Below are 8,994 nucleotides of genomic sequence, written 5' to 3'. Positions count from 1 at the left end.
TCCCTCCCTCCCTCCCTCCCTCCCTCCCTCCCTCCCTCCCTCCCTCCCTCCCTTCCCTTCCCTGATGGAGGGATAGAATGATAGATAGATGGAGGGTTGAAGGGAGTGATGGATGGATAGAAGGAGGTGATCTAACAACCTTGGAATCAGGAAGTGACTTCCTCACTGCCTGCTCACACACACAGGCCTCTAAACCCTACATGCATGTGTTTGTTACATGTTGTGTCATGATATGTTGTGTGTCTGCATGCGCGTGCATGTGTGTGTCACGGACGTGGTGTGTCACCAGTACCTGTCTGCTCTTGGGCAACAATCTCTTCCTGCTCCACCTCCTGCCCTCAGCTGCCTTGGTGTGTGTGTGTGTGTGTGTGTATGTTACTGTGTGTGTGTATGTTAGTGTGTGTGTGTATGTTACTGTGTGTGTATGTTACTGTGTGTGTGTATGTTCCTCTGTGTGTGTATGTTAGTGTGTGTAGAACAGATTCAGGACGTCATGTCTCAACACACATCTTGTCAACCTCCTCCTCCTCCTCCCCCTCCTCCTCCCCCTGCATTCCTCTGTGTGGGGGCGGAGGGTTCATTGAGGATGAGGGAGCCCTGAGGAGAATTGGGCGGAGGGGGGGGGGGGGGGGCAAGAAGAAAGAGAGACAGGCCGACAGGCCGACAGACAGACATGCAGACAGACAGACAGGCCGACAGACATGTAGACAGACAGACAGACAGACAGACGTGTAGACAGACAGACATCCAAATAGACAGACAGACATGTAGACAAACAGACATCCAAACAGACACAGACATGTAGACAGACAGACGTGTAGACAGACAGACATGCAGACAGACAGACATGTAGACAAACAGACACACACCCAACACACACACACAAAACAACACACCCAACTCACACAACTAACACAGCACACACACCTAACACAGCACACACACCTAACACAGCATCCAGCTTCTCAGCCTTCAGCCAGTGTGAAGCAGAACTACTGGCTGTGAGAGCCCCCTACTGCTGCCTGCTGGTTACTGCAGGTAGCCTCTACTGTATCCCAGCCTCTACTGTACCCCAGCCTCTACTGTAACCCAGCCTTTATCAGCTCACTGTACCCCAGCCTCTACTGTACCCCATCCTGTACTGTACCCCAGCCTCTATCAGCTCACTGTACCCCAGCCTCTACTGTACCCCAGCCTCTACTGTACCCCAGCCTCTACTGTACCCCAGCCTCTATCAGCTCACTGTACCCCAGCCTCTATCATACTCAGTGAGTAACATACTCTGAGGGGGGGGGGGTAACATGCTCACTCTGGGGGGGGTGACATGCTCACTCTGGGGGGGGTGACATGCTCACTCTGGGGGGGGGGGGGGTAACATACTCACTCTGGGGGGGGGGGTAACATACTCACTCTGGGGGGGGGGTAACATACTCACTCTGGGGGGGGGGGGTAACATACTCACTCTGGGGGGGTAACATGCTCACTCTGAGGGGGGTGACATGCTCACTCTGGGGGGGGTGACATGCTCACTCTGGGGGGGGGGGGTAACATACTCACTCTGGGGGGGGGGGGGTAACATACTCACTCTGGGGGGGGGGGTAACATACTCACTCTGGGGGGGTAACATGCTCACTCTGAGGGGGGTGACATGCTCACTCTGGGGGGGGAGCATCAGAAGACATGAGAGTAAGGAGAGAGAGACAGAGAAGAGAGACGGAAGGAGAGAGAAGGAGAGACAGAGAAAGATAGAAATAGATAGATGGATGGATAGGGGGAGGAGAGACTTCATTACATGACATGTAGACGCATGCAGCCAACAGTTGCCATGGCAGCAGCTTGTCATGTCAGCCTCCCTGGCTGAGTGGAGGGAGAGAGCCACAGGAGCATGCACGTGGGCAGAGGTACCTGCGTCACACTCACAGCTGCCATGGCAACCAACACTGTATCAACCAGGTGAGTGCTTGGATACGGTGACAACAGGCTCCTTTCTCTTCTGACTATGGTGACACACACACACGCAACAGAGATGGGAAGTACCAATACTTCATTGCTTTACTTTAGATGTACTTGGTATCAGCACTTTACTTCACTATTTATTTTTCTGACAACTTTTTTCTTTCACTCCTGACATTCTTTTCACAAATATCTGGACTTTTGACATTATTTTCAAACATGGTTTGTTTAGTTTAGTTTAAATCTGTAATTGGTGACATGATCAATATGATGTTGTTAGTACATTATTGTTACAGTTTTTACATGGTTATTGCAGTGTTATTAGGGTTATTACAGCATGACTACACTGTACATATCCACAAGGGTGTGTATCTCAGGACCTTTTTTTTTCTTCTCGTTGCTCAGCTGTGTGTGTCTGTCACGAACATCTCATACGCTAGCCCCGCCCCCAGCCCCGCCCCCAGCACCACCCCCAGCACCAACACCAGCACCAACACCACAATACCTCCCTTCCCAGCAAAGCAAGGTTCTGCAAGGTAGGTCTTATTTTCTGTCTTTTCTGTGAGGATATTAAGTTAAATTCCTTTAAAACAAACAGGAGGAAGCCCTGTTGCGGTGCCTGTTGGCTCCCAGGTCTATTTTTGACCGTGTTATTATGGGTTGGCCCATCTGAGCAGTCGCCTCACGTGTTGCAGCTGACTGCTCAGGCAACAGCAGGAGCAGATAATGATTCTGACACATTGAATTTGACTGTTTCTGTGTTATCTTGCAGGACACGACCCAGCACACACTTGGAGCTGGCAGGGAAACAGAAGTAAAACACTTGTACAACACTCTCTCCTGCATTATACAGCCTTACATTGGAATATCAGTCCAGTGAGATCCCTCTCTTTCTCTCCATCCTCCCCCCTCTTCTCTCTCCCCACTCCTCTCTCCCCCCCCCCCTCCTCTCTCCTCCCTCATCCTGCCTCTCCTCTCTCCCCCAGTGTCGTACGAGCGTCTCCTGTCTCTCCAGAGTCTGAGTGAGGTTCCCAGCCCCTGGAGGGGGCTGACCCTCAACCGCTGCCTCGTTCTGGCCCTCCTGCTGGTGCTGGTCAGCTCTGGGGTCAACGAGGTCAACGGTGGGTAACTGACACAAGCAGGGTCAGGGTTAGGTAATATAGAGGACAGGGATCGTATCATGAGTAGTGTTCTGCAGAACTCAGGTCACAGCAGTACATCCAGTTGGGTGAAAGGTGTGGGATGTGCTGTAGCTCTGGAGGTAGTGAGGTGTGCTCTGGAGGTAGTGAGGTGTGCTCTGGAGGTAGTGAGGTGTGCTCTGTGCTGTTGCAGAGGCGCTGGGCTCGGTGCTGGAGCAGACAGGCCTTCTAGGAGGGGGCGGTCTGGAGGAGGGCGTCGCTGCTCAGGTACCAACACACCTCACATCTTCTTACTCACTTACAGACCTGTTACTTCTTACTTAGTTACTTCATAATCACAACAACTTAGTTCAATTGAATCTTACTTTGTTACTTAGACATCTTTACCACTTGATGCTCCTTTGCTGCACACTACTTCATTCTAAACTACTGTGTGTGTGTGTGTGTGTGTGTGTGCCCCAGCCTGCCAGGCCCCTGTGGGAGGCTGTGGTGAGCTGGGTCTGGGGTGACGAGGAGGACGAGGACGCGGCCAGGATGAAGAAAAAGCAGCGCTTGGGAGGAACCATGAGGCTCCGGAACAAGGAGGCCATTAGGAGCGGTCTGTTGAAGCAAGAGGATAGAGAAGGAAGACTGTAGAATCAAGTTACTCTGGATCTTAGTAACATCTGGATATCTTCATGGATGGATGTTGCTGCATATTTTTATAAATAAAATAGAAATGATGTCTTAGAATATACAACACATGGTATCCTATCGAGGCAAACATCAAAATAATTTACACAATGTCCTGTTATGCATGAGCATCAGCAATATGTTTTAAAATTAGGAAATGTTTATTAAGGTTCATATTTGGTTTTTAATATATAACATCACATATGGCATACGTGAATGAGAAATATGTACATTAAAACACCGTCCTCTTGAGAAACTGCAGTACCACTGTGTCCAATCTGATCATTACTCTTGTCAAGATGTGTTATGTCTTCAGGAACCCACACATGCTAACACCTCAACCATGCAAACATCTCAACCATGCTAACACCTCAACCATGCTAACACCTCAACCATGCTAACACCTCAACCATGCTAACACCTCAATCATGCTAACACCTCAACCATGCTAACACCTCAACCAAGCTAAGATCTCAACCATGCTAACACCTCAACCATGCTCAGACCAGACCTAAGACCAAAAAATAGTGCCGTTAATGCAGATTTCTTTTTGACCCTGAAAATCACTTGTCGTCACATATGACTTCGACTGCCGACGGTAGCTGAATGATGGATAGGGGGCTTTTAGATGGGAAGTTCCATTTGGGGGGGGACCTCCCGGAAATGAGTTTCTTCAACTTAGGATGTCTGCGAGACGGCTCGGTTGACAAAACTAAGGCTGTGTGTACTGATTGTCAGGTTGAGTTTAATTATCACCGGAGTACTTCCAGCCTAAACTTGCACGTACAAGCAAAGCACACAGCTAGCAGCAGCAGCGTTAGCAGTGTAGCGATAGCAGCAGCAGCAGCGTTTGCTCTGGTAATAAATGGCAGACAACACTCGCAAAGGAAGCGAGCAGCTGACTGGATTCAGCGAAATAGAAACTGTATTGTTCATTATTAAGGTCAATCTGTGGTTGCTTAAGTATCTGAAGTATGTTTGAGTGAGATTTGAATATTATGGAGCAGGATATCGTAGTAGGCTATGAGACAACAAGCCTTAAATGTATTTTATATTCCAGAAGTCTAATTTTGTGGATGTTTATTATAGCTACAGCAGTAGTTTGTGAGTGAATAAAACTCCCTCACAATTTGTGTTGTGTTCCATCTGAACTTATTATATGGACATTATCATCCAGTTAGGTCTATTTGAAGTTCTTAAGTACACCCTCTACATAAAAAAAAATAAAAAATCATTTATTGGGGTAACATTAACAGATTAACTAGTTTGCAATTAATTTAGATTAATCGTGATTAATCAAATGAAATAATGCGATTAATCGCAATCAAATATTTTAATCGCTTGACAGCCCTAATATTAATATAACTAGAATAAAATCAAAACATGCACATGCAGGCCCTCAAAAATATGGCCCATCCTGCTTTTCCTCTCCTCCTCCTCTCCTCTCCTCCCCCTCTTCCCCTCTCCTCCTCTCCTCTCCTCTCCTCCCCCTCTTTCCCTCTCCTCCTCCTCCTCCTCTCCTCTTCCCCTCCTCCTCTCCACCCTCCTCTCTTCCCCTTAGCGACAGCCACACTGCTTGGCCACCATGTTGTCCTTCATGCTGATGGTGGCTCCGCTGTTTTCCAGCTCCACTACCAGCAGGGGGTCGTACTCCAAGGGCACACAGCAGGGGCTTCGTCCCAGCTCCCGCCCTCCCTGCACCTGCACACAAACAGACTGGTCAGAGCTGCACTTCCACCTTGTTCCTGCACTGAGTAGGGTGGAGGGTGAAGGTGTAATGAACATGGTGTAAGTGTAGTGTACAATGTGCGGGGTGTAGGTGTGCAGGGTGTAGATGTGCAGGGTGTAGATGTGCAGGGTGTAGATGTGCAGGGTGTGCAGGATACCTGGCTGTTGAGCAGCATAACATGGTTGTTGCCGTTGACACCCTGCAGGATGGGAAAGTGGCAGCTGCCCTCACAGTTGTTGATGTTGGCGTGCGGCGGGTCCTTGAAGAACCTTTCCAGGGACACGGTCAGGCTGTGCAGCCTGCAGACGGAGCTCCGCTCTGGGGACGCCCGCGCAGCACGCCGGCCTCGCTCCACCTCCCACTCCCCCAGAACCATGTGCAGGGCCTTGAGCAGGAGCAGGGCCCGGTACTGCCTCTCTCTGGAGCCACCCCCACCTGGGGGTGGGGACACCCCCCGTTACTGACAAACACACTCACCAAAGACAGGCCATTCAGATCTTTATGAGCATCTTAATCAAGATTAAACCTAATAAACTGACCAGCCTGCAGTTCCTCTCCTGGCCTGGGGAGGGCGCTGAGCTCCTGCAGCCTGCGCAGCCTGTCCACGCCCCTGCAGCCCAGCTCCTCCCCCCCCAGCTGGCCCACGGCCTCCGCCAGCCGCAGCCTCAGGGTCTCCAGCAAGCCGGGGGTCAGGGAAAGCTCCCCACTTTGGCCCCCCAGCAGGGCCCCCCCCTGCCCCCCCAGCACTGGCCTCCTCTGGGGGAAGGAGAGCAGCGTGGGGCCAGAGGAGTTGATGAGGCCGAGGAGGAGAGCCTCACTGGAGGAGGGGCCCAGGGGGAGGGGGGGCAGGGAGTTCAGGGAGGCCAGGGGGAAGGGGGCAGCGGTCTGGGGGGGCACCTGTGGGAGCACCTCAGACAGGAAGCTCTGGAGCTCACACAGGAAGCCGCATGGCTCCGTGGGCTCTCTGGGGAAGACAAGTGAACGACCCTGAGATATTAACAAGTCATGGTTCTATGGTGATATTTTGGTGATATTATAGCGTTGATGAATTGAGTTTACAGCAATGCTGCAATTTAACATTTAAACATAATCCAATTTGCTGCTACCTGAATAAATTATACAAATGTAAATGTAAAGATGATCTGGTTAGAAAGTGATTCAATGGAGCAATGAAACCTTACCTCTCTCCTGTCGCTCGATCCAATGAGAACAGCAGCAGAGGGGTCATAATGATGTCATTGGCTGCTTCTCCACCAATCAGAATCCTTCGTAGCTCAGACAACTTTTGTCCTGCAGAGAGAGAAGAGGTTAGAGAGGTTAAACTCTAACAGATGAAGTGGATCTGAACGGTGGTTCATGCCTGATTCTGTTTCCGGTGTTTTCAATGTGACAGAAACTCTCCATTTGTGGCCCCCTGAAGGCTGTCCAGTCAAAACCAGGTACTGGGTCTTCGATGACAGACACAGCGTCTGGGAGACACAGAAACATTTAAAGTCAAGACCACAACTTCCCTGGCCTGGGGGCGGGGCCTAGGAGATGGGCGGAGTCTCACCTGTGTAGGAGGTCGGAGGGCAGGGCTGGTGAAGGAGACCTCCATGTCTGAGGTTGTCATGGGAACACTGGAAGCCAGGGCGAGGATAGGATGCAGCTTCAGGAGCGGAGAGAGGGGGAGGTGAAAGGTCAACACCAGCCGTCCTCCCCCTCCTCCTCCCTCTTCCTCCACCAGCTCTGTAAGGAGGAACACAGAACCTTGCATGACAGGCATCTACAAAATGAAAACATTGTTATTAAGATGCATGATGTGCAGCGAGGCTGGGTAACCTGTGTCAGGGTGCAGGACACGCAGTCTGTCCCCAGCACCTGCCAGCCGTGCCAGGGCAGCGACGGGCCCCCCCTCCGACCCCGGGCACACTCCAAACCTGAGCAGGGCCTCCTGCCCCCCTCGGGGGGGCCAGCCCTCCCCTAAGGCTGAGAGCATGTGTTCCAGTGGTCCCCTCAGGGGGCCCCCAGAGCAGGGGGGGGCCTCAGGGTGGAATGAGGAGGTGGCTGTATGTTGGTCTGTGCCCACTCCCTCCACCCCCTCCTCTGCAGGGGGGCGGGGCATCACCAGACTGCCTACAAACACAAACACCCGTTAGTTCACTTCAAGACGGGTACACATGTACACATGTATGTGATACACAAATACACATGTATTTGACATATGGTTTAAATAGCAGACTCTTCTATTCTAGAATGAGGTACACCTCATGCGTCTCGACAGAAGATCTAGAACCTGTCAGAGTTCAGACAGGAATCAAGCAGGCCTGTCTGATACCATATCTGCAGGAGCTACACACACACAGATCCATGAGATAAGGAAAAACGATTTTAACAAGACTTGAGGCCTCTGTTGAGCTGTACAGCAGTCGCATGGGGTAAAGTGTAGCCGTGGTGTGTTGAGAGTGTGTAATGTGTTTACTCGTGTGTGTGTTTACATTTAGTCATTTAGCAGACGCTCTTCCAGAGTGACTTACAGTAAGTACAGCGACATTCTCCCCGGGGGCAAGTAAGGTGAAGTGCCTTGCCCAAGGACACAACGTCATTTGGCGTATGTCATTGTGTGTGTGTGTGTGGTGAGACTGACCTGGTTCTGGATGGTCTGGGGGGGTCTCCTCCTGACACGTTTCCCCCAGTGGGGATCCCTGTCCTGGGCAGTGGTGGGGCAAAGCATCCCCCATCCTGGAGGCCTGGAGAAACAGCCAGCACATAACACAGCACAGCATCATGTCTGTCTACCTGTCTGTTTTTCTACTTCTCAGTCTGTGTCTGTCTGTCTCTTAGTCCGCGTGTCGGAATGTTGAACTCTCACCCAAGTCCTGTGGTGTTAGTGGAGGAGATCAGCTTTGTACACAGCATTCCCCTGCTGTTCCCACCCAGTGGGGCGAGGGCCAGCACGGCTGTGTCCTTGAGGGGAGCCCTGCCCTGAGACCAGCATCCCAGCCAGGGAGCAAGATAACAGGAGAGGGGGAGAGCAGGAACACACAATGAGGTGTTGTTGGTGAGAAGACAGAGGGAGGGCAGGTTGCATCAGACAGAGGGAGGGCAGGTTGCATCAGACAGAGGGAGGGCAGGTTGCATCAGACAGAGGGAGGGCAGGTTGCATTGCACCCCAATCCTGGAGGAAGGATGCTGACTGATGTTCATGTTGTCCTCAAGGCCTTTCATGAAGTGTCCACAGGAGCAGCACTGCCCACCAGCCAGACAGCAGGCCGCAGCATGACTGAGGGCTGACTGACTACACACCACAAATACATCTCATAATCCCCAGTCTAGCTGTCTCACATGGTGAGGTGTGTGTCATAGTGTGTGTGTGTTATGGTGTGTGTGTCATAGTGTGTGTGTGTGTGTTATGGTGTGTGTGTGTTATGGTGTGTGTGTGTAGGCCCTCACCATCAGTAACTCCCACAGCTGCCTGCTTGTTGTCAGTAGATCAAGGTCTGGGAGCACTGGCTGCTGGCT

The 8,994-nt window shown here is 51.4% G+C and overlaps 2 protein-coding genes across 2 annotated transcripts; one reads left to right on the top strand and one right to left on the bottom strand.

Annotated features, from left to right (window-relative positions):
* Window positions 1-2,404: 2,404 nt before the first annotated feature.
* LOC146221478 (uncharacterized) lies at window positions 2,405-4,028 on the top strand. Its single transcript, XM_084692348.1, has 5 exons — window positions 2,405-2,489; window positions 2,726-2,767; window positions 2,940-3,074; window positions 3,286-3,359; window positions 3,555-4,028. Coding segments are annotated over exons 2-5 (384 nt in total). The 5' UTR covers window positions 2,405-2,489; window positions 2,726-2,766; the 3' UTR covers window positions 3,729-4,028.
* A 1,283-nt stretch (window positions 4,029-5,311) lies between these two features.
* On the bottom strand, window positions 5,312-8,436 carry amh (anti-Mullerian hormone). Its single transcript, XM_084692691.1, has 8 exons — window positions 8,120-8,436; window positions 7,315-7,608; window positions 7,046-7,221; window positions 6,854-6,962; window positions 6,675-6,783; window positions 6,033-6,457; window positions 5,651-5,928; window positions 5,312-5,465 (listed from the first exon to the last, which is right to left on the bottom strand). Exons 1-8 carry the CDS (start codon window positions 8,259-8,261, stop codon window positions 5,322-5,324), a joined length of 1,677 nt encoding a protein of 558 aa, XP_084548817.1. The 5' UTR covers window positions 8,262-8,436; the 3' UTR covers window positions 5,312-5,321.
* Between the last annotated feature and the right edge of the window lie 558 nt (window positions 8,437-8,994).

Source organism: Hypomesus nipponensis, chromosome 26 (assembly GCF_054491055.1).
Source record: "Hypomesus nipponensis isolate SF chromosome 26, ASM5449105v1, whole genome shotgun sequence".
In the NCBI taxonomy this organism is placed as follows: domain Eukaryota; kingdom Metazoa; phylum Chordata; class Actinopteri; order Osmeriformes; family Osmeridae; genus Hypomesus; species Hypomesus nipponensis.
This window is presented reverse-complemented; position numbering and strand designations above follow the sequence as displayed.

Excerpts from the sequence above, each read along its gene's own strand:
- LOC146221478 (XM_084692348.1), top strand. Across the intron at positions 3,075-3,285 it reads TGGGGTCAACGAGGTCAACG|AGGCGCTGGGCTCGGTGCTG; the intron begins GTGGGTAACTGA and ends GTGCTGTTGCAG. Across the intron at positions 3,360-3,554 it reads AGGAGGGCGTCGCTGCTCAG|CCTGCCAGGCCCCTGTGGGA; the intron begins GTACCAACACAC and ends TGTGTGCCCCAG.
- amh (XM_084692691.1), bottom strand. The coding sequence starts at position 8,261 with ATGATGCTGTGCTGTGTTATGTGCTGGCTGTTTCTCCAGGCCTCCAGG. Across the intron at positions 6,963-7,045 it reads CCCTCCGACCTCCTACACAG|ACGCTGTGTCTGTCATCGAA; the intron begins GTGAGACTCCGC and ends TGTGTCTCCCAG. Across the intron at positions 5,929-6,032 it reads AGGAGAGGAACTGCAGGCTG|GTGGGGGTGGCTCCAGAGAG; the intron begins GTCAGTTTATTA and ends CCCCACCCCCAG.